A 24,881-nucleotide genomic window follows, 5' to 3' on the forward strand; every position below is an offset into this window, starting at 1 on the left:
CCGGTGGATGTTTGTTCTTCCTAATGGGCCTGTTAGTATAAACCTAATTAGACCGGCCGTCATGTGCTCGATGGAATTCACCACGTTTCCTCTTGCTCTCTTTTCCTTTCCTCACCCTCCCCGCATGATGTCGTCTTCTCTGATGATTCCCCCCCCCCCTCTTCCCGCGCGTCATTTTCCCGATGTTTTCGGAATCGCTTTCCTTTCCCCTCCAAGTTCTTCCTTTTGATGTCAAGCTCTCAGCTTTCACGCTGAAAAGCTCCGGTGCTTAGATAGCCCGTTGGAGTCAGGGACGGGAAAAAGAGGGGGGCGCGCCTAAGGGCCCCAAGGGCTTGGCCTCCCACACGCCTAAGCTCCACTTCCTTGATCTCGCAAGTTCTGACTTCAGCTCCAGTGGGTGGAGCCTTGGGAGCCGAGCGGGAGTGGGGGGGACTCGTGCTGACGCAGGGGAAGATGCCCATATTTGGGCAGTTTCTGCCTGGTGACGTTTCTGCCGGTCGGGCTCCATTCCGGGAACCCCCGCCCACGTTGCCAGGCAAAGGCCCCTGGACTATGTCAATTTCCAGCCAAACAAGGAAGGGGGCGATGTTTTTGGGGCTGGGAATGTCCCAAGACACCGCAAAGCCACGAACTTTCAGCGAGCCTGGCTGGGTGGAGCGCGCTTAGCCCGTGGGGGCAACACAAACGCTTGGTTCACACAGGCATTTGTCCTGCGGGGGGGGGGGGGAATGACACACTGTCGATGGGTCGTGGTTGTGGATTGTCGGCTTTTGTTAGTTTTCCCGTAATGCTGTCTCTTTGCCGGTCATCTCAGCGTGGTCAGCCCCAGCGATTGCTCCGTAAATATCGCGGAGTTTGTGCTGGCGGGGAAAAGAGCAGGCCACGCTCCCCTCCCTTTCAGAAGTCGTCTCTTGCTCATTCAGAGCATATAGGGTTTCTACAAACAAAAATGATCGGATGTATCTAATCTCCAGTTTCCTTCAGAAATAAAACGCTAAGGCAAGGCCTAAAACAGTCCTGTAATTAGCTGGTTTTATCCCTAGTCCTGGAGCTCGAGTGAGGAACTAGCACCCGAGGCTATTCTGGCTCCTAAGAATCCTAAACCAGGCCCTTTCCTACTCCCTGGCTAAGCAAGGCATCTCTTCCAGAAGACCTGTTCAGAAAAAGTTCTTATGTTACCATTAGTGTTGTTTTGCTAATATGGTGAAGGATCTAAGAAAAGGTTTTTCTTGCTGGGTGTCAGTTTTGTAAACATCTTTGTTGAGGCTCTGTCTCTATTTTGGTGCTCTCTCCTAAGGAGTACTTACAAGAGAGAGAGAGAGAAGGGGGGGGAAGGAAGGGAGAGTCATGCCTTGTTGAAAAACAAAAAACTGACTGGGTTCACATACTGGGCTTGACACATACTTGTAGTTGATTTCACACAACATATACAAAGGAAACCAAGCAAACTGTTTGGTGGGTTAATGGGTGGGGGAACAAAATCTTTTCTGACTTGTTTCAGGAATTGTTAAGGCATGATCTGAATAATCACAATAGGCTGGACTCAAGCAACATGCTAAGGCATAGTCAACCAAACTATATGAATTCATATGCTGTATGGTTCAGACCTCTATTTCACTAATAATAGTTGGGGAAAACTTTAGATTTAGAGTCACCCTAGTGCAATGGTTCGAGTACTACTGGGGTAATCCAGATTTAAGTCATCCTGTGGATATCACTGGTGATCTGGGGCGAGTTGTTCTCTTTCAGCCCAACCTCTTTCATAGGGTTGTGGTTGTACAGAAAAATAGGAGGAGGAAATGTTATATACTTCACCATGAGCTCCAAGACAGACAATGCAAATCTAACTCAATTGCTAAAGAAGCAAACTACAATCCACAATTTGAGCTCATTATGATTGCTTTCTGTGCTCCAAAATATGTTCCTTGTACATTTTCTTTGCCACACTATTTGCTTCCTGATGCCTTTTACTTCAGGGTCTGCATCTGACATGACACACGAAGTGTGAGGCAGCTTAATAAAAGCATTAAATTTTATATAGTGGGAATCTAGTGACAGATCTAAACAAGTTTAGATCATCAACATCATCTTTGCTATGCACAATGTACAAACATTTTTTTCTTAAGCGACTTTCAAGGGTGCATTTTTACTCCTGCATCTGTAAAGAAGAGCAATAGAGCTATACAAAATAGGAATTTAGTTTCCCATTTAAAATGTATCATATTTGCATCACTTGCTTAACTGTCTTTGAGTGATTCACATGTAAATTATCAGACATTTTGTCTGTGTGTGTGTAGCATAATGTGAACTTAGCCATTATAGGTCAATACATGGCTATGCCAAAGTTTTCCCGAGTTTAGGACTGCTCCTGATTTGAGTGGAGTGTGCTGGCGGCTGTACTCCAAAAAACAGCAGATGCAGTCAGAATAAAATCTAATTTTAATTCCATTTAATTTTAAATAAATAAATATGGCTATTTAGTGTATAGTCAAGTTTTCCCTCTGATCATATGAAAGATTAACAATTTAGTAACAATGTTCAAAAGCTCTGGGTAGATGCTTCTGGCTTTACACTTCTGGCTTACTATGCAGCACAAACTATGCTGAAGAGTAGCTGTCCTTTCAGCCATGATTATCTCTGAATTCTGTTGTGTGAAAATCTGAAGGATCTTTGATGTTCCTTCTTCCAAAAGTTGGGTAGGATACTGTGAATTTGTAAACACACTTTGACTATCCTTTTCTTTAGTATCATCAGATTGATAGCCTTGAGTAACACTGTGGCTAGATCCACACATCACACTAAACCAAAGTTTATTTTAACTATGATTTGTCAAATCACACTTGTTGGGTTAAGAGGACATTAAGCTAGAAATTAGGGCTTAGTGCAGGGATGTCAAACTCACATCACAGCGGCGTCACGTGCAGGCAACACCCACTCCAGCTCCACGAAGGGGAAAAATGTCATGATAAACCATGTGACGGCAACGTGACACTGAAAGTTTGTCACCCATAGTTTAGGGAACGAAGCACCAAACATTCTATATTTCATATATGCTCAAAATCCAGCATCTGTTTTCAACTGGACTTGTAAGTGAAGTTTTGGGTGGGCTAAAACAAGGTTACTCATAAAAGCAGGATGTGGTATCCTGCTTTTCTTGTCTTAAAAAAATTGCTAGTCCACGATTCAGCCACAGATCAAAAGGTCAGTGTGACTCAGTAAAAAGTAAATGGGATGTTGGACCATAGAGAACATTTAGAGTCATCTAATAGCATTGGCTGAAGAAAGACATGCGCATTGGGGTTTTCCTGGACTGGAACTGCCAAATTCATTTTGACAATTTGTCTTCAAATATTACTTGAAGTTTTCATAAAGGCAGGACCAACTTTATGTATGAGACATAGAGTGGTTTTGAATTGGGGGAGGACATGGTTATTTCTCACAGTATCACCACCGAAGATGGGAAAAGGAGAACCGGCAGCCACTGTTCTTGATTTGTATATATAGTTTCTGATTATATATGATGTGAAACACAAGTTTCACTAGAAAAAAAATTAAAGAAAACCATGTTATTTTGAAAAGCTTGTAAAATAATTTGCTAGGAACAACTTAAAGCCTTAACTTTACTAGATTGCAAGGGCTATGCAGAAGAGCCTAGCTAGAAAATACTTTCATAAGCTGAGAGGCAGAATAGAGATGTATTAACAAATGGGAAATTAGATTTTGATTTAGGAATTTTATCTTTACAACACCTCTCTATGATCCCAAGTCAGGATAGCAATGGCATACTGGGAATATAATAGGCATATAATAGGTACAAGGACATTTGAATCAGAGTTTTGAGGAAGGTCTATTGAACAGAAAAAAATTATAGCAGACAAACTCCCCAGGTGCCATTTATCACTGAGGATAAAAACTGGATTCTGATAAAGGGTAGCTAGCACCAAAGTACCACATTCCTTCTATCTATGTTGCCTTCTTGGGTTCTTAACTAGGTGTTGCTATCACTTGAAGGATTGAGGCAAGATCCTTGCTAGGTCTCCCAGGAGCTATATGGAGCAACCTAGTGTCCCTGGTAGGTGGACAAGCTGATCTGGAATGGAATGTGGCTGCAGTTCTTATGGCACAGCTGAAGGTGAGGCAGCACCTTGTAGCTGTCTTCATCTATATCTCTGGGCAAGGGAATGGAGGGTGGGGAGAGAGAAAGAGGCAGGCAGGAAGTTTTCTTCTCTTCTTCCATTTCGTATCTAAATTATTGAAATCGGAATGGACACAAGAAACTGGGAAGGTAAAAATAAAGCAGGAAGAAGCCTTTAACGCTCTGACATCATAAGGTAACTTAAAGGAAGTAAAAAAGCAAAACAGGTTATCAAGGAACAAGTAGCATAAATACACCGGGGCAAAACTGGAACAGCAAACTTGCAAAACAAGTTGCAACTAACAAAGGATACTGGGGACAACACAGACACATAAGATTATTAGCAACCAAAGTAAATCTGGGGATGGGGAAGTGGATTTGTTGCTCGTCTCCATACAACCAGATTATCAGATGCACGTGTGTGCGCGTGCCTGTGTTTAAGGTCAGAATTACTCAATGCAGTTCTTGGCAAAGAAGGAAATTGCAGTGATACATAATATTGACAAAAACAAAGATGCTAAAAGGTAGAATGATTCAAAATACTTGGGCAATCTGAATTTGTGTTGCTGAATCTTGGTGGCTTCAAGACTCTTTGAAGGGATATGGGGCAAATTTCTTAAAGATAAATGTGAAGAAGCCAGGTGCTAGATTTGTTTGACATTTATCTTCACTCTTCAAAGGACTTCGAATGGGTAACTCACAGGAAATGTAAGAGAAGCTAAAAACAAAACAAATGCCTGGCTGGCATTTACTAGGCGAATCAAGGAGGAACATTTTACTACTCTTCCAGGAAGGCACTGGACCATGGACATCTGGTGGAAAACATTCTGCAATTGTTAGGCACAACCTCCTCTCTATAAACTTAAATCATAGGTAGTACATACAGTCAAGGAAATACTCTTGCCATGGACACAATTATATTAAGAACTGAAGATAAATGCTGAGATGGGCAGTACCCAAATGATATCAGACTTTGAGATCAAACTTAATATCGTGAATTTTATCCACAAGTTACAGGAAAAAGAAGCAATGGATAGCACATCTCTTTTGCCAGGGTTTTATAAAGTAAAATAAAATTCAAAGAATGACAAGCTTTTTTTTTAAAAAAAAGCAAGTTATTGGGACAAATCAAACAATTTGATTTTAAGGCCAGAAAGATAACAGAACTTGCTTTTAAAAAAAGAATAGCTCCAATTTAGCTTCTGTATCATTTATCAGAATCTAAGTCAAATTATTTGTTTTGACAGGATAATTTATTGGGGATATTATTGAGTACCTCCATGGCAAAATGGCTTTATTAAAAAGTTTGAGGAAGAAATACAAAGATAATAGGAAGTGGGTAACTAGCCCATATACTAATGAACAAGGTCGCCTATTTTCACATTAAAATGATAAGCAATTCGCAAGGAATAGATACACTCATGCTGTAAATTGGCAGACAAGTAAAATAAAAACAGCAAAAACCAATGCTAAAATGTTATGCACAGGAAAGTAAATGATGATAAACCCTGTGCTCTGGGGATTAGACAAGGTGAGACATGCATTTACACTACAGGATAGTAGGTGTAAGCTAAATACCAGGGTTTGGGGCAAGAGTAGCTCAGCAGGAGTATTTACAGAGAAAAATGATACAATTTCCTCTTGGGAGATCTTCTGAGAACAATTTAGATTAACACCCATTTGTCTTCTTTCTTTAAAGGCATAGAATCTCCTACTCAGTGGAAGTTCCCTCATTTTTGCTACCATCTGTTTCCTTAATCCAGAATACTTGGGAACATATGTAGTTAAAACTCATGAATCCCAGGTTTTCATTCTCGTTTGTTATTTTGCAAAACCCAGGCACAGGGCTGCACACGGCAAGCACATAATTTAACTAAGGATAAGTACTGTAGAATGTAACTGGGTGGAGTGGGTGAGAACATTTTTCCTCGCCCTGAGGAAAGTTAAACTCATTAGACTATATGCAGAATAAAGCTTTAGAAGAGGGTTTCCATTCTCATTTCTACTGTATATGGAAACTTGGGGCTCCACCTGTCTGGTACTCAACAACAGCTTAAGTAAATGCACTGTGAGCTTCAAAAAGGTTCAGGACTCTCTGAGCTCTGCAATGCTGTATCACTTGTACAGGTATTGTCCTCGACTTACAACAATTTGCTTAGTAACCATTTGAAGTTACAGCGGCACTGAAAAAAAGGGACATGACCATTTTTCACACTTATGACCATTGCAGCATGCCTATTTACATTCGGATGCTTGACAACTCACTCAGTGCCCAGGGGTCATGTGATCAGGGGGTCGCTTTTGTGACCTTCTGACAAGCAAAATCAATGGGAAAACCAGATTCATTTAACAACCGTTACTAATTTAACAACAGCATTCACTTAACAAATATGGCAAAAAAGTCATAAAATGGGGCAATACCTAGCAAATATCTCACTTATCAACATAAATTTTGGGCACAATTGTGATCGTAAATTGAGGACTACCTGTAATCTGTTATGGTGCAAACATCTTGAGTTGTTCATTCTATCATCCCCAGAGCAAACGAAGTGTGCTCCCTGCTGGTGCACCTGGTAATTAATATTTTGTTTTCTCTGGCAGTTTTCCCTAAACTTGTTCATGTAGATCAGTGGTTCCCAAACCTTTTCAGTCCACCACCCCCTTGGTGTTACAAACTGATCCTCATTCCCCCCCACCCCCACCCCACCCAGTGGTGAAATTCAATTTTTTTTTACTGATGTCAGCTTTTCTTTCCTTTATAGACCCGTGAATGTTGTAAATGCAAGGAATGGTTGCAAAATCTCTTTTTAATCAAGGTCATAACTGTGCAGCATCACTAAATGAAGCAAGTCACTAAATTAGGTTACTAAATGAAGTCCCTATCTGCAGTCATAGACAACAAGGAATTTTAAAAAGCATCACCAATCCCTTGTTCTCATTGTTTTTGACAGTGATAAACTATGATTAAAGTGAATTGGCATAGGTGAGACAGGATTTGTCGGGTTGAAAAACTTTTCCAATCTGTTCACAATTAAAGACACTGTAAGTTAATGCTTTCTCTGCATTTTTCAATATACAGAAAAGAAAAGACATGGTGATATAATAGGATGGAAAGCAGCCACTGTTATGGTATATATCTAGTTCCGATCTCTATTGACCAAATTAAAGTAGACGTGGAAAACCAACATAATAAGCACTGGGTGTATGTTTTATAGTCATTTTGATTAAAGAGGAAAAAAGCAAGTTGAAACTCATAGATTAACCAGGATTAAATATCAGTGAGAAAAAAAATCAAACACTTTCCACCCTCCAAGGGTAAAACAGCTGCAATGATACTCAGTGGGGGAAAATCAATAGTACTTGAATAGTTCCAATTCAAGCAACGGATGGAGGAAAAAGGCCTTTCTTGCTCAAAACCAACAGGCAGTGTATTTCCAGAAGCTTTTCTAAGTTCTAAAGAAAACCAGGGAAATTATACTGAATCCTTTGCACCAAAAGAAGCCGTCCTCCTATAGGAATACTGTTACAGTCCAGTTGTGCTCTAGGTACTAACAAAGTATACTCTTTGGCCTACTTTGGCACATATTATCTGCATAGATACGCTGTTTCATGTTTGTGCAGCCAAATCAAAAATTGGAAAGCTTGACTTAATTCATTGCTTTTTGTTCAAAAAAACAAAAATAAATGAGAAACTCATTCTGTGAAGCAACAGCATCATCTAGCGGCATAACAGGTACAGCAGGAGTTGTTTTCCCTTTCAAATCCAAATACAATTCCTGGCTATCTAAAAAAATGATAGTTTAAGTGTAGTCAGTACTGTAGTTGACTGAAAAACTTCCAGGGAATACCAGGAATGTAGGCAAGATTGGGAAGTTTAAAAAGCAAAAAAGAAGGCAGCAACAAGAAGTCACTTATGCTTTGTTGCGCCAAAACCTAGATGAAATTATTAAGATAGAGCAACACATTAATATTTATAAAATGCTTCTTAAATCTACTCATGTTAATGTCTAGCTTTTAATTAGAATAATTTAATATTAGAGGCAGCCTCTCATATTGCACATATAAAATCAGCAGCTCAGTAATATTAAATAACTATTACATGATATTTGAGTTTCAGTAATCTTTTTGAAAGAATATGGGAAGTCTAATTCTATTGAATATGGGGCATTTTGACTGCAACTTTCAGAACTGGTCAGAGTATCCAATGTGGTTGTAGCCTCACTCATCAGAATGGTACCAAGATGTATTTGGTTAGTTATGATATGTAAAGTTTATGCAAGTATATATAACACATTGAGCCAAGTGGCTATTTATCATGTAACATATTGAGTGGTTCTCTTTGGTGATATTTTTCCCTCCAAAACCCCCCCAAAGATTAAGTTAACCAGTAATTAATAAACTATAACCACAGTCAAGACGAGTTATGCTGCTTAAAGATGCAGGAGGAAAACTGGGCTATTATACAAGTAAATTTAAGAAAGCATGGGATGAGCTCCTCATTCTCCTTAAGCTAAGGAAGGACATGTTTATGTACTCAAAGTCGGAGTCTAGAGGATTTTTCTAGCTTCTAAAGGCCATGTGACTGTATCATAGAAAGGAATTCACTCCAAAATTTGGTAAGTGGCAATTTTCTGAAAGTACAAAATAATACCTTTGCAGCCTTTTTCTTAAGAAACAATATTTCTCCCCCTAGGTTTGGCTATATGAACTAGGGCCGTGATGGAGAACCTGTGGCACATGTGCCACAGGTGGCACGTGGAGCCATTTGTCCGGGCATGTGAGGTGTTGCCCTGTCAGCTGGCCAGCGCGTGCCATTTTTCGCCCTCTGGAGGCTTCGGGAGCTTCCCTGAAGCCTCTGGAGTGCAAAAAACCGGCCCTATGGGCAAACCGAAAATTCAGAAACGTACTTCCGGTTTGCTCATAGGAGTCGTTCCCCCCCCCCCCCCCGAGCCTTCAGGGAAGCCTCTGAAAGGCCCCTGAAGGCTCTGGAGGATGAAAAACAGCTCTACGGACAAACCGGAGGTCACTTCCGATTTGCTCGTAGGGTTGTTTTTTGCCCTCCAGATACTTCAGGGAAGCCTCCTGAAGGCTCCGTAGGGCTAAAACCAGCCCTACGAGCAAACTGGAAGTCCGTTCCTGAACTTCTGGTTTGCCTGTAGGACCGTTTTTTCGTGCTCTGGAGGGTTCAGGGAAGCCCCTGAAGCCTCCGGAGGGCCTCCTGGGGGGGGGGAGGCTGTTTTCGCCCTCCCCAGGCTCCTATAAAGCCTCTGGAGCCTGGGGAGGGTAAAGAAAGCACACCAAAAATGGGGGAGCGCACTGGTTGTGCACGCATGCGCACTGGGGTCATGGGCGTAGCATTATGGGTGTGGCACACCCACACATGACCCCTCTGAGCTCCCCCTGCTTTTGGCACGTGAGCCACAAAAGGTTCGCCATCACTGAACAAGAGTGAACACTGCTTTGGGGGTCACCACCAAAGGGCTTATGGGGCATGTGCTATCTGATCCTTTTGCTCTAACCCTTTGTAACAATTAGCATAACCAAACTTCTAGCCTGTAGCAGATTTTCCACAAGTAGCCCTTGGCCCATGACTACTTATTTAATCAGCACTCCAAGTTACTATAGAGCCGAAAAAAAGTGACATATGACCAGTGCCCAGAGTCAACTGATCAAAATGTGGGTGCTTGGTGGCTGTCATGTATTTATTATGGATGCAGCATCCTAGGGTCACATGATCACCATTTGCTACCTTCCCAGGTGGCTTCCCTTAAACGAAGTAAATGGGGATATCCAGATTTGTTAACAACCAAGTAATTTGCTTGACCACCATGACAAAAAGGGTCAGAAAATCAGGCATGACTTACTTGACAAATGTACTGCTTAAGCAGCAGAGGTTCCAGTCCCAATTGTGGCTACCTGTACATCCTGAATCAAGGTGTCTTTGCAGAATTAAGGAATCTACCTAGTACCATTTTTTCTTACGTTGCAGAATTTCTTAGGAAGATGAATATCATTTATGAAAAGAATCTAAATCACTATAGCTAGGAATGGTGAAATTAAGCAACTAAACTCAAAATAATAGCGAGTAATTCAAAAATGCTAAGCAAAATGGTTAATATCATATATTTCTCAGCAGCAGTCCAGCAAGCTTTAAAACTACAGTTTCTTAAATGTAGGACTGTAGAAGGTAGATGCCTATAGTTAGCCAACTTGAAACTATTCGATTTAATTGTATGTGGTTCTTTTAAGTTCCTCCCTGTTCACAAGAGTGGAGGCTCTCTCCACTCATTCTCATGGTCCTCAAAAGTTCTTTCAGCTCCCAAGAATGGATTTTCTAGTGGAGATGTCAATATCCTATTTTATATAACTAAAATGTTCCAGGATAGCAACAACGTTCGCTAGGAATATGTGTATTTTCTAAAATTGGATGCCAATGGACTAAACAAGATTTCCATCTCAACAGATTTAGATCTACTTTCTTACCCAATAGGTGGACCGATTTGTGGCTTGTCAGCTAATAGCTATGTCTTCTCTTGATTTTAGCACTTTTAAAAAAAAATCAGTGCCTGCTACATTGACAGTTTAACAAAAGGCATGAAAGGAAAGACAAACAAGAATGCATGCCGTGCATTTCCAAAATCAGATCTATTTATCTGCTCCTGCTACATATAACCCGCCTTCCTGCATAACATTCAGCATTACGATCTTGGAACTGTTTTCTTATTTTAAAATAAGTTCAGCAATACAGATATTAGAAGGTACCATCATGCTCCCTTTAATGATCATTTTACTGTGAAATGAAGATGCCCAACTGAAATTTGCATTTAATCTAGTTCTATGGGCAATTACTTATACAGCAGCTGACTTTTATAGACAAACTATCTCCAAAACTTCTTTCTTATGGAGAATTTACTGAAAATCCCTTTACATTAAACCAGATTACTTCAGTAACAGAGCATACAAAAGGAGAAATCTAGTGTTGCTTGGCAAAGAAAAGCTTGCTGTCTTTCACAGTGGGTTTGATGGTGTCTCCGCCAGGTTGCCAGCCAGCTGGGCACACTGTAACAAGAACAAGAGCAAATGTTAGAATGGAAAAATGTATTGAAATAGGGATTTTTCAAGCCAACCAAGGGAGCAAATATAAATAGCAAAGCTAGCTCTTTATTCTGTTAACAAGAGATGAACCCAGTTAGTTGACTTAACAACAGAAAGGCACCCAAGCTAGTTCATAACATGGGTGCATATGTGCATGCACACTATTTAGAATTTCTACAAAAGACAACATTCCCCAAAGCTCAGTATTTTCTGCTGGAATATATTTGCATGAAACAGGGATGTTGAACCTTATTTTATCTCATATCCACCCCAAAAATTAATAATGGTTACTTCTGGTTGTTGGGTTTTTTTTTACCCTCTTGGGAAATATGTTTTAAGATGGGTATAATGTAGATAAGAAGACATAATCAGCAAGGGTCATAAAAGATTTTGGAAATTAGCAATTTGCAATGGCAGAAATGGCTAAATAAACTAGGATAACTTCATGCTATCTGGGAATTGTTTGCACTTTGGGCAAACAAGGAAATCAACCTGTATTCCTGGTGCATACAATGTTAACAGATTAACAGAGTTCGAAGGGACCTTATAGGTCATCTAGTCCACCCCCACCCCCCCCAGCAGGAGACCCTACATTTCTGACTAATTGCAGTCCAATCTTCTTGAAAGTCTCTAGTGATGAAGCTCCCACAACTTCCAAAGGCAAGCTGTTCCATTGCTTGATTGTTCTATCAGAAAATTCCTCATTTCTAGGTTGAATCCTTGGTCAGTTTCCATCCATTATTCTTTGTCTGGCCTTCATGTGCTTTAGAAAATAGCTTGACCTCTTCCTCTCTGTGGCAGCCCTTCAAATATTGGAACACTGCAATCATGTCTCCCCTGGTCCTTCTCTTCACTAGACTAGCCATGCCCAGTTCCTGTAACCGTTCTTCATATGTTTTAGTCTCCAGTCCCCTAATCATCCTGGTTGCTCTTCTTTGCACTTTTTCTAGAGTCTCAACATCTTTTTATAGTGTGGTGACCAAAACTGGATGCAGTACTCTAGGTGTGATCTTACTAGGGCTTTATAGAGTGGTATTAGTACCTCACTTGATCTTATTGTATCCCTCTGTTAATGCAATTTAGGATTGCATTGGCTTTTTTGGCTGCCACTGCACACTAATGGCTCATATTCAGCTGGTTCACGAAGACTCCAAGATCCCTCTCAATCACTGCTATTAAGCCTGGTTTCACCCAGATTCTATGTGTACTTTTGGCTTTTCTTACCTAAGTGTAGGACTTTCCTATGTTAAGCAAGCCACGGAGAAAGAAGGATTGCCAGGATATCCAAACACAACTTTGTAATATTCTAGTACCGTGTTTCCCTGAAAATATGACATGTCCTGATAATAAAGCCATGCCACATTTTTCTGGTGGGCAAAAATATAAGCCCTCCCCCGCAAATAAGCCCCCTGGACAACCCCCCCACCTCCGGCCAGGCAGAGCGCTGCTCACCAACCTAGCGGTATCCCGAAAGTGCCAAGCTGCGGGAACCGGGGGGAGGCAAAGGTTGATTGCATTGCTTGGCGCCTTCGAGATACTGCTAGGTTGGTGAGCAGCGCTGTGCCCAGCTGAAGAGGGGGGTTGCTGGACGGCTGCTCTCTTGCAAGCGGACTCCCAAAGAGTCGGGCACAGCCTCATGGGCAAATTGCTGTGTTGTGCTGTCGTAGCAGCGCAACACAGCAGCCATGAAGTGACTATGCTCACTAGCAGCCACCCGGCAACCCCCTTTTCCAGCCAGGCACAACGCCATTCATTGACCTAGAGGGATCGCCAAGCCGCATTGGCTCCTGCGGCTTGGCGCCTTCAAAATACCAGTGAATGTCGCTCTGCATGGTGGAGGGGGATTGTGCGAGCAGCTGTTCCGCTCCCGCTCATGTACCTCCCAGCCTCACGATGCCCTGGCCCAGTTCTTCCCGCAGAGCCAGGGCTCTGCTGCCGCCACCGCATGACTTTTTCGGCAGGTTCCATACTGAGTTTTCCGGCAGTGGCCGCTCTGGGCATATGCTCTATGGTTGTGGGCCAGCTGCCGGCAGAGCGTATAACCATAGAGCATACGCCCAGAGCGGCGACTGCCGGAAGACTCGGTTTGGAAGCCGCCGAAAAAGCCATGTGGTGGCAGCGGCAGCAGAGGTACCCTGGCTCTGCGAGGAGAGCTGGGCCAGGGCATCGTGAGGCTGGCAGGCGCACGAGTGGGAGCGGAACAGCCGCTCGCGCAACCCCCTCTCCAGCCGTGCAGAGCGCCTTTCACTGGCATTTCAAAGACGCCAAGGCGTGGGAGCCAGGCGGCGAACAGGCGCTCACGCGGCTTGGCGATCCCCTTAGGTCAGTGAATAGTGCTGTGCCCGGCTGGCAAGCGGGTTTGTCGGGTGGCTGCTCATGAGTGTGATTGCTTCATGGCTGCTGTGTTGCGCTGCTGCGACAGCACAACACAGCCATTTGCACATGAGGTTGTGCCCGGCTCTTTGGGAGCCTGCTCGCAAGAGAGCAGCTGCCCGGCAACCCCAAAACAATAAACCCTCCCCTCATAATAAGGCCCAAGCCATATTTTGTGGGTAAAAAGAAAATAAGACCCTGTCTTATTTTTGGGAAAACACGGTAATTAGTGGTATTTAATGCAGTCAGTTAAGCAATTTACTTAAGATGTTCTTGCCTCTGTGGGTAAGCATGTATTGTATATGTGCACTTTTAAGACTCTCTGCACTCCCCTTCCAGTTTGGATCTAGAAGCTCCTATTCTGGCTTCAGAATATGCATGTCTGCCTGGGAAGGCAGATGCCTCATGCTCCTTTACTGGCTTAATTACCAATAGTTATTTGACTAGCCCTGGAAACTTGATTTAGTTTAATGCCTGAACCTGGCTCCCTGGATGCGTGACAGAGCTTGTCTCCTTGCTACATTAGTGTTTTTTTTAATGAAACTTCGATGCTATGTCTTCAATTTTTTTGTTCCTTTTATGAAATGTTTTGGACAATGATCTACACTCTAGATAAATTACAGGGCACAACAGGGCAACTAGCTATTTCTCTACATGCAAGCTAATTCTGCAAGTTGAGGTTGTTACATCAGATCAAAGTAATGTCATGTTCATTTTTGAAACTGTCTTCAAGATGCAGCATGAGAAGTGGAAAGATACCAAGCTTATGTTCCAATTTGCTCCAGGCAAAAATCATTAAGACTGTTGCTAACTGTATCTTAGGAATTCTACATACATTAAAAGGCTCTACTGAAGAGGTTCACTATTTGGCATGGGTATAAAACAATAATTACTTTCTGAAACAGTGTCAGCAACTATCTGTCTGCCTGGTTACTTAGAGGACTGTCTCTCCCTAATTCAGGAGAGGCATGCTCTGGGTGTCTTCAGCTAAGGAGTGTCAGTTAATGGCGCCCAGAAAGAGAGCCTTTTCTGCAGTGGTGCCTACTCGTTGGAACACTCTTCCCTGTGAGATTAGATTAACCCTATCCTTGCTGACCTTCCACAAAGCCCTGGAAACTTGATTTAGTTTAATGCCTGAACCTGGCTCCCTGGATGCGTGACAGAGCTTGTCTCCTTGCTACATTAGTGTTTTTTTAAAATGAAACTTGGATGCTATGTCTTCAATTTTTTTTATTCTACTGGTATGTATTTTATTCCATTTATTTTCAGCCATCTAGTGTCACATATGTGAGGTAGATGTTGCATAAATCTAATAAACAAATAATTCCACCCATTCACACACAAATATATAAAAATTGGTGACATCTTCATAAAAACCTATGGGAGAACACTGAAATTTGGTAATTTTGCAAAATGTATGCAGCAGCTGGGAAGATTCCTGAGCTCTGCTTTACTAAATGATAGATTTCCCATAATCTGGCTGTTGACCATGCTAGCTAAGGGATGTTAAAAACTGATGTCTAAGTCACCTGTAAGAGCCAAGGTGGCGCAGTGGTTAAATGCAGCACTGCAGGCTACTGCTAGATCAGCAGGTCAGCGGTTCAAATCTCACCGGCTCAGGGTTGACTCAGCCTTCCATCCTTCCGAGGTGGGTAAAATGAGGACCCAGATTGTTGGGGGCAATATGCTGACTCTCTGTAAACCGCTTAGAGAGGCCTGAAAGGCCTATGAAGCGGTATATAAGTCTACTGCTATTGCTATTGCTATTGCTATTTAGACTGGGGAAGAAAGCTGCTTTTAAGGTAAAGCCAAATTTAAGTTATCTTTCTGTTAAATTGTTTGACCACCACTATGCAATCCCCACTGTCTCTCTCTCAGACTCATCATTGCACCCTAAAGAGAAACAAGTCACAATGAACCAATCTTAAATTGATCATCTTTCCCAGAGCACTACTGCTATCTTTCTACGTCCATTTCATTATCCCAGAATCTTTCACTCACCTTCACCATGCTGGTCTGTGAATTGGAAGGCTTGAACCAGGCGCAGTGTCTCATCTACAGAACGTCCCACCGGTAGGTCATTGACTGTGATCTGCCGCAGGATTCCTTTATCGTCTATTATGAACAGACCTCTGAGGGAGAAAAGATATAATACAAACATTATCAATAATGCAAGCATTATCAAACATACAGGCCTTTGGAACCTATTAGAATCTTATATCTATCAATCAAAAGGCCATAGGGCCAGGATCAAGTATGAACTGTGGTATTTTTAATTTTTGTATATGCACCTATCTCAATTTAAAGAATTAAGTTAGAAGAAAAGTTAAGACAAAGACAGAGAGATCCAGTAAACTCTATGAACCACAGGCTTTTAAAAAAAATCTTGTAAAGGCTTCAGGTCTGCATTTGCTAAGAGTTGGATTACTATAACTTTCTTATATTTACTTGACCAGCATGTTGTTGTTTGAGCAACATGGATTAATTAGACATAGCTAATAAACAGAATACACTTTTAGTCCCATGACACCCTGGTCACTCTGCTTACATCACTAGGAACATATGCTAGCTGGGACTATATCAGCTAAGTTACCAAAATGTCCATCAGTTACCACAGGTTTTTCCAAACTGATTTAGAATTAACTTTCTATACCTGTATGCAATGCCATCTTCTTCCTTGAGCACACCGAAATCTTTACAAATGTTATGGTTGATGTCTGCCACAAGTGGGATATTTGTCGAACCCAAGCCACCATCCTTTCTTGCTGTATTTGTCCTACAAGGAAAAAATAATAATATCCACAATACTGCTTTAATGACCTGAAACTCACTACATTGAAACCATTTAGATTTTAGAAATTATTAAACTAGCTAGCAACTTTAAACATAGAAAATACTTTCCTAACTTTTTGGTCCTACTCTAAACACAAAACTTTGTAAAAATAACTGTGTCTGAAAAATGGGTAGATCATTTTTCTCCTCACTGAAAAATTGGATTTTCCAAGGAGACATTTGATTTATAGTTGACTTTGCTGTCGCAAAGAAGTGCATAGAGTTTCACCCATTTCAGGTGTCCAGCATTAATTGTACAACCAGCTTATGTCAGCTAGTGAGCCAGCTGATAAACCCCTAATCAACAACCAAGTTTTGCTAGATAAAATTGGTGGAGACCTCCACACCCATTTGTCAGTTAACATCTGCCTAAGTGCTTCTCAGCACTAGAACGTCAAACAGTTCTTGTGACTGACATATCAGTTGTACCTTCTGCCTGAGTATGACTAGAATATTTCTAGTTCCTAAGGCAAGAACAAAGCCTGACAAAAGATCTCCATATATCAGCAAGATCCAGACCAGGGTACACATCTTAGAAAGCACAATTATTCTTTTCTGTCAGTGTCCTATTATTAGCTAGCTTTTAATATGCACCTCTGGAACTATTTTTCCAGCACAACAACTTCTATGAATAATTATATACTAGGAGTCTCACCAAGCCAAATGGGTAAACTGAGAGTCGACAGAAGCAGCAATAACCTCACAATTAATCTTCCGGAACTCCGCAACTCGATCATTGAAAGCTATGATCTCAGTGGGACAGACAAAGGTAAAATCCAGTGGGTAGAAGAACAGAACCACATATTTGCCTATATGGAAGAAATGGACACCAGTAAAACAATCACATCCAAGAGTCCCAGAATTTTTGCACTCCCATACTCTTTTGGACAGTGTCCCTATTAAAGATTACAAATGGCGCAAAAGTTGGAGTCACTAGAACAGAACACTCATAAATAAGGTGGTTGCATCTTACCCAGGTCAAATCAGGACCTTTCTTCCAGTTACACAAAAATACATGCCATTTATCTATGCACATTTATTTGTATTTATACCATCATTATTTTTATAAATAAGTTCGAGATGGTGAAGATACACAATACTCGTTCCTCCTATTATTTTCACCCTGTGAAGTGAGTTGTATTGAGAGTAAGTGACTGGCCCAAAATCACTCAACCAGCTTTTATTTAATGCAATGGCCAGCTGGACTGAATATGTTCCTGCATTTCATTCATAGTTGTAATACCATTAATTGAATACCATTGAATACTGAACTATGAACTGTCAGTTACCTCTTCTTTGGCTTTTGTGTGGAGGGGGGGGGTGTCCCTTCAAGTCAGTTTTTAACTCCTGGCAACTGCCTAGAAAACTCTCTACAGTTTTCTTGGCAAGCTTTTCCAGAAGTGCTTTGCCACTGCCTCCTGCGTATGTCTGATAGAGTGGCAGGCCCAAGATCACCCACTGGCTTTGGCCCCAAGGCAACACTGGAATCCACTGTTCTCTAGTTTATAGCCTGATGCTTAACCACTACACCAAATTGGCTGGCCATTAGGCTCACTGATAATATATTATATCTTAAACTAAGTATGATGATATTAAACTACAAACGTATCCTGGATTGGAGACATTCATGATGTTTGTGCATATGAAGTTACCCTTGAAGAGCATTTGGAAGCTTTAAATGGAGTGCAATGGTGTGGGCAGTCTTTGAGACCTCTAGAGTGGCCCATGATACACCACTGTTCCAAGAGGTGCGCTGGCTGCCCATTTGTTTCTAGGTACAATTCGAGGTATTAGTTATTACCTATAGTATGAAGCCCTGAATGGTCCAGCCTACTTGACGAACCGTCCCACCACTATGGGACAAGCCCAATGCACCCATGCTGGCGGAGGAGGAATGGTACAGGTCCCATCAAGAAATTCCAACTGGTGGGATCCAGGAGAAGATTCTTCTTCCAAAGGCCCTTGCCCTTTGGAACATGATGCTCCCTGAGGAGAGATTGATTCCCGCCCTCCTGACTTTCCACAAGAACCTAAAGACCGGGCTCTGTCAGTTGGCTTGAGGTCCCAATGGGAGAATATCACACACTGGAGGTGGTTGACTGCCATAATAGCAGTTCCCACTCCCCCACCCCCACCTCTGTACATACTGCACCCTTCCTTCCCATCTTTAGTTATAGCTTGTATTTTATTGAAATTCTAATGTGATTTCATACATTTATAAATGAATATTGGTCCATTTATAAATGTATAAAATGTATGTATAAATAAAATAATGTGATTAGACATGCCACACATTATACAGTATTTTACAATATTATAATATTGTAAGCCATCCAGAGTTGCCTTGCAGTGAGATGGACAGCAAACAAATTTAATAAATAAAACAAAACATGAAAGCATATACATTTGCTTTATAATTACCAAAGATGCCAACATTGCTAAAGTGGATTAATAAAACATTCTATTTGGAAAATGTATCTTAGCCTTCCCATAAAGTCTAGACAGGTTAGAATACTAAGTAATCCAATGGATGCACAATTAAAAATCCAATAGAAGCTACAGTGCCTTACCTCTGTAGTCTGATAGCTTTATATCCTTGATGTTGCCATCCACCACTGCTGTAGCACGAAAATCTGGAACTGGTTTTCCAATATATGCTTTACCAGAGGCCATTTCCTAAAATATCAGAAGAGTAATGTATGCCTTAAGTTGGCAAATGCACCACTTCTCAGGAATGAAATGGTCTGATTCAGAGTAAGTATTGTCTAATTGCCTTTTGATTATTTAAAAAGAGGCAGCACTATTTTGGCCTCTCTTTTCCCATTTTCTCACCACAACTTTTACCCAATTAGAGCCTATAAGAGAAAGAGCAAAGTCTACCAACCCAGCATAATGCTCTATTCAAAGCCCTAGTCACAGGAACTGGTTCAATAGAATGGTATTAATAATGCTTTTAAATCCTGAGGCATGCAAAGTGAGGCTGTACTCTTTTTTTAAATATTTTTTTTGAGGAACAATGTGCTGCATTTCCTAGTTCAGAAGTCTCCTTCATCTTGCTAACTATAGAAAGAAAAATTATGGTGCAAAGGGAGGGTTAACAAGCCATTTATTAACTAGATTTCCAACCTGAAATGTTGACCTAAAAGGTATGTTTGTAATATCACAGAAATATCTACTTTATTTTGGCAATAGTTTCAATCAGGCAAAAAAGCAACTCAGGAGCCTTTAAAAGCAGCCAAATCATCTGGTACATATTTAGTTGTTAGAACATGCTTAAGCTGAAAATACTTTCACTAGTAAGTGAAAGCCGCAAACTGTAAAACCAAATTGAATTTGAATGAATTTGAAAAAGTTCTGAAAATAATAGTTACACAGTAGTTGATTTAAAGTAATAATCCCAGTTTCTACCCAAGCTTTCCAATAAAATGCTTTACCACCAATTTTCAAATTAGAATATGGTTCAAAGATTTCTCACTACTTCTACTATTGATAACAAAACCTTTTCTTGCTCCATGTTGTTCTAATCACTTGCCATGATCTCAAAACTAGATAATCTTTCAATTTAGTCCGTAAAAGAAAATATTCCATTATATTTTCATTTCATCAGCAGGTGGCTGATAAATTATTGGTCCAGTGGTACTTTTATATAACATATACATTAAAACCACCTTCCTCAAATGACAATCTCACTTTAGCTAAGAAAAATCTTGTGGTCCATTTTCCCAAATATATTTCCTAAATAAGTTTTCAATATAAATATTTATTAAAATGTAGAAATACCTATAAGAATATAAATGAAACAAAGGACAATTTTCATAAGATTAATTTTGATCCAAAGCCTTAAAGGAATTTTCAGCTACTTATTAACATTCACTTCAACACTTAGTAATAATGTTCAATATATATCTACATATTTAGAAATACCTTTGGGTTTATACAGCCCCAAACGTATCAGTAAAAATCACAAATCCCATTTCTTTACATAACTCTATGTATGTATTGGGATCCAGGGGAGCCAAGCTAGATTTATTCTAATTAGAACCAAAATACTTTCCAAAATACTCTACAACCTTTGTAAAATTAGACAAAGTAGAATACTGATTCAAAATTCCTTAAATGTCACCCGTATACAAAAAGAAATTATATTCATATCCTCCCAATGTAATACCCTTTCCATCTAAAGATTGCCTTAGATGGTGGCCAAAAGTTCAAGGATCAAATGAAATAAGGCAGAAAGTGAGCAGCCTCCCATGTAACACACTATACAAAAAGAGTCTAAACTAATTCAATTTGTCAACTGTGGCAGAAGGTTGCAAATAGTAATCTCAATCCATTAAACAAAACCCTGTGGAAAGCCATATCTAATCATCACTTGCTTTAAGAATTTAGCCTGGACTACATCATTTTCGGCATCACAGTTCTTTGAAACAGACTTTGGAGAAGAGTATTTGGGGTATATGGGTGACACAACTAGGTAGATCTTCAACCTAGATAGAAGATAAACCTAAGCTGCTTCCAGGAAACCAACATGATAAAATACAGACAAAACTGAATAAGTATTGCTATCTGGCTAATTAGAGCCAAATGTAATTTATTTTTTACAACCTAAAAACCAGCAGCAGTAACAGACCAAAGAAAGACAGAATGGATTTAAACTTCAAGCATAGAAAATTTTACAGTTTGAGTAAGCTCAATATGCATGTGAAGACAATGACCAAAGACAAACATATGTCCTTTCCAATCTTCACAAGAGTTTACATTTCATTTCTTTTCAAAAGATGTATACATTTCCCTCCCTATAATATGTTGCATGGGCAGTAGATAATAAATGTATGATATAAAGTAGGCAATTGATATTTTCATTTTATTGTATCTTCTCTGTATTAAAACTCTTGTTTCTTTTGGGGGGCCGGGGCGAGTTATTCCCAAATTGTCTCAAATTTCAGTGGCAAATCAAGGAACTACAGCACAATTTCAGCCTTTTCTTAGAATAAAAATACAAAAAAATTATTCTGGCTTGGGCATGGTTGTCCCTATATATTAATAAACACCCCCCCCCCTTTTCAGATGACATTTCACAAACTGGCTGCTTTGATGCAGTGTGCAGCTGAACTGGCAGAGAGGGATAAAGTCAGGAGTAGCACCCAACTTCCCAGGAAGGAGGCAGCACATTCCAGAGAAGGAACTAAGTTAAGAGATTATGCAGTCTTGAACTGAATGGGGAAGGAGGAAAAAAACTTAAGATATCCACACCCTAGAATTCTATTAGCTTTGAAGGTTATAGCCGAAGTCTGGCAAGACTACATTAGATGTAAGCAAATAAAGAACTGGATTCAATTGGACCTCACTGTGTTGTCTTTGGGGACCAGTAGTTTGAAAAGACACCTTACTCTGACCTACCCCTAATTGTGTCCTTTCAAACTACTCCAGATCTAAATGGTGGCAACAACAAGGGTCTAATGGAGCAGTGCTGACGATTGATACAGAACAGATCATTCATGAAAACGTAAGGGTATAACTGGTCCTAGCTCTGCCAAGCATGAGACTCTTGCTAGAACAAGGGACAAAATCAACTGACCTAGCTCAAAAGGGACAGAAACATTTAAGGTATTTGGTTTCATCAATAGGTTAAGTAACTGCCATCTTTTGAAATATGCCCCAACGCAGGGACTGACTGCACCTAGACAATACTGATGATACTTTGGAGTCTCTCCCAACCTTGACCATTTCCAGACTTGCAGTTCTTCAGCAGTTAATAGTTCTATTGCATACTGTTACTTCTTCCCATAAAGAGTTCCAGCAATCAATAACTCCCAGGACTATAGCAGCAAAGTCCTACTTATTAGGGAGACGATGAGTAGGTGGCAGAGAGAAAATGCTCTGATTATCTCTAATTTTGAGAGGGGTCCCTCTCCCCCGTTTTGGCAGATGTTGTAATACTTCAAAGAATTCCTCAGACTATGGAGTTACAGAACTAGAACTCACCCTTGCACAATTCCCTTGCAGTTCAAAGAAGTGAAATCTGCACTAATGGGCATAATTCAAACACCTAATTGTATAACCTAGACAGTGCAGCTGTCTAGAAGAAAATGATATTCAGGAGAAAATCATTAAGTGTCCCAGCCCTCAGCTATTACTATACTCCCAGGTTCTCTCTATTCTCTTAAACCTGCTCCCTAACCCTGAAAAGCTTAGTCCACCAATTTAAAGACTTAAACTGAAAATTGGCACATGAAGATACCTTACACCATTCTGTACTTTTTTTAAAATATGCATATCTCTATTTTTTTTAAAGAGAGAAGCTGGAATATCATTTTTATAATCCCTAGCTAGCATGGTTAAGCATTTACAAATTGGGTAAGCACTATGCAAATTTTAAAGAAGGGAAAGGCACAAGCATTCGTTCCATGCCCTTTTAGCTATATTTATATTTGTGTCTTTTTCTTAAGTTACAAGAAACCCTGTCTTAAGTCTCATGGTTACTTTTCCTGCCTAGCGTCAAAAATTAGGCCAGCCTAGAAAGCGTCCCCGTTCCCCAGGGATTGGAGCGGGAAAAAACTAGAAGAAAGCAATTGGAAGGTAAAGGGGGTCTATATATATATATCTATATATACACATTAAAAGAAGCAGACAAGGCCTCCTTTCTTTTCTCCATCTTCTCTAGGAACAAAGAGAAGCCTATTCCTCGCTTGTAGCCTGCAATTTCACTCGAAGAAAGCCCGCCTATCTGGCAGCTTTGGGGAAAATAAAAGAGACTATGCGTCGCAGAGCCCTTAATCCAGCATTAGCGTTTCTCCCCGATATCACGCCTCTAAAAGAAGAAAGGGGGCACAGACACACACAGCCGCACCCGAATCCTCGTCCACAAGGCTGAAGACTGGGGCAAAAGGCGCTTCAGGCCCACCCGCCCAATTAGCCTTGCCGAGACCCAAACGGTTGAAACCTCCAACACGAGCCTCGATAGAGTATTAAAAGCGCCTAACCTACCGCAGTCTCTGCAAACAGCACGAGGGAAAAAGTGACCGCTTCCAGGGAAAGGAGGTGTGGCACCCGCGGCTGCTGCGGAGGGTTTTATACTCTGAGAGCCGGAAAAGGGGACGAGTCCGGCTGCGTAAAGGCGGGGCACAGCAAGAGCCCCGCCTCTCTCGCGGGTAGCGGTACACGTGGTCCTCTCCCTCGATCGTATCCGAAAGGGGGGATTTTGGAGTGAGAACAAAGGTGGTCGGCGCGGGGTTTTCACATGCGGTGCTTGGAAACTCCCATCATTGGTTAGGAGGGTTCCCCTCCCCTTCGGGCCTTTGCTGTTAGAATAGAATACAATATAATTCTTTATTGGCCAAGTGTGATTGGACACACAAGGAATTTGTCTTTGGTGCATATGCTCTCAGTGTACATAAAAAGACAAGATACATTAACCAAGAATCATAAGGTACAACACTTAATGAGAATCATAGGGCACAAATAAGCAGTCAGGAAACAATCAGAGTGCTTGCGAAGTTCCACGGCCAAGCGATTGAACCGCAGTCCAAACTGTTAAAAGAGCTCGATCTCCATTATGCTAATAAAAGCAATTCGTGGGAAACCCCCCCATCTTTCCCGAGTTTGTTTTTATAGTTAAGTATGTTTTCCGCTCGCTGTGAGCCCATATGAAAATCAAATTTGCTTACCAACAGTACCCCTATAGTTGCCAGGCGGCAGGGCAAATTCTAACACTGAGAAAGGTATACTTGGAATAATGGGTTCTTGAAAAAGACAATGGGCAGGTGTTTTATGTGTGAGGAATAAAATGTATTTTAATGTACACTGAGAGCATATGCATCAAAGACAAATTCCTTATGTGTCGAATCACATTTGGCCAATAAAGAATTCTATTTTATTCTAAAAGAATAGTCTTGCATGGATGTTACAATGCTTTAGGAAATCCACTGAACGGATAAAGGCAGTTCTTTCATTGCCTACCGCAATTGCTTCATGCTAACATATCCTTTCTTTCTGGTATGGCTGTGTAGACTCAAGAGCTTTCAGGGGATGAGGAGAGCATTTCTTAAAGCTACAATGCATTCCGTGTTCCGATTCCAGTTTTGATCTCACTTGAATTTCCACCTAATGTGGACATTCACGAAACGGGCTCAAGATTCCGAAAGACAAAGACAAACGGAGCAGATCAATTCGGATGGACCAAATTAAACAACGGTCCGTTTCATATTTTCATTAAACAACAGGCATAAGCTCTGAGGAGGTAGAACTGCATTAAAGTCCTCCGAAACTTTACTCACAGCTGGGATTTTTAATGAGAACGTTTTGCCTTTCCCTATTCTTAATCTGGAGATCCCACAGCCTTTCGACCTGGAACAGAGTAGCGAACCGTCTCGTTGTCACAAACTACGCTTCCCAGAAGACCTTGCAGGCTTTGCGCTTCCCGCCCTTATGTCCTCGGCTGGGTGCT

The 24,881-nt window shown here is 40.9% G+C and overlaps 1 protein-coding gene across 2 annotated transcripts; it reads right to left on the reverse strand.

The window, feature by feature from the left end:
- Positions 1 to 10,889: 10,889 nt before the first annotated feature.
- PRDX2 (peroxiredoxin 2) lies at positions 10,890 to 24,732 on the reverse strand. 2 transcript variants are annotated; one of them, XM_032208556.1, is made up of 6 exons: positions 24,712 to 24,732; positions 19,006 to 19,111; positions 17,091 to 17,244; positions 16,257 to 16,379; positions 15,605 to 15,735; positions 10,890 to 11,194 (listed from the first exon to the last, which is right to left on the reverse strand). In XM_032208556.1, the coding sequence occupies exons 2-6, from the start codon at positions 19,106 to 19,108 to the stop codon at positions 11,109 to 11,111; spliced, it is 597 nt and encodes a 198-aa protein (XP_032064447.1). In that variant the 5' UTR covers positions 19,109 to 19,111; positions 24,712 to 24,732; the 3' UTR covers positions 10,890 to 11,108. The 2 variants fall into 2 exon arrangements, with proteins under 2 accessions (XP_032064447.1, XP_032064446.1); XM_032208555.1 differs by lacking the exon at positions 24,712 to 24,732 and adding an exon at positions 23,423 to 23,528.
- Positions 24,733 to 24,881: the final 149 nt, after the last annotated feature.

The sequence above is a fragment of the Thamnophis elegans genome, chromosome 2 (assembly GCF_009769535.1).
Source record: "Thamnophis elegans isolate rThaEle1 chromosome 2, rThaEle1.pri, whole genome shotgun sequence".
Lineage (NCBI taxonomy): Eukaryota > Metazoa > Chordata > Lepidosauria > Squamata > Colubridae > Thamnophis > Thamnophis elegans.

Coding starts and splice junctions, on each gene's coding strand:
- PRDX2 (XM_032208556.1), bottom strand. CDS start 19,108: ATGGCCTCTGGTAAAGCATATATTGGAAAACCAGTTCCAGATTTTCGT. Junction 17,245..19,005: donor AAAGCTATCAGACTACAGAG/GTAAGGCACTGT, acceptor TCTTCCATATAG/GCAAATATGTGGTTCTGTTC. Junction 15,736..16,256: donor GAAGATGGCATTGCATACAG/GTATAGAAAGTT, acceptor TTTCTCCCTCAG/AGGTCTGTTCATAATAGACG.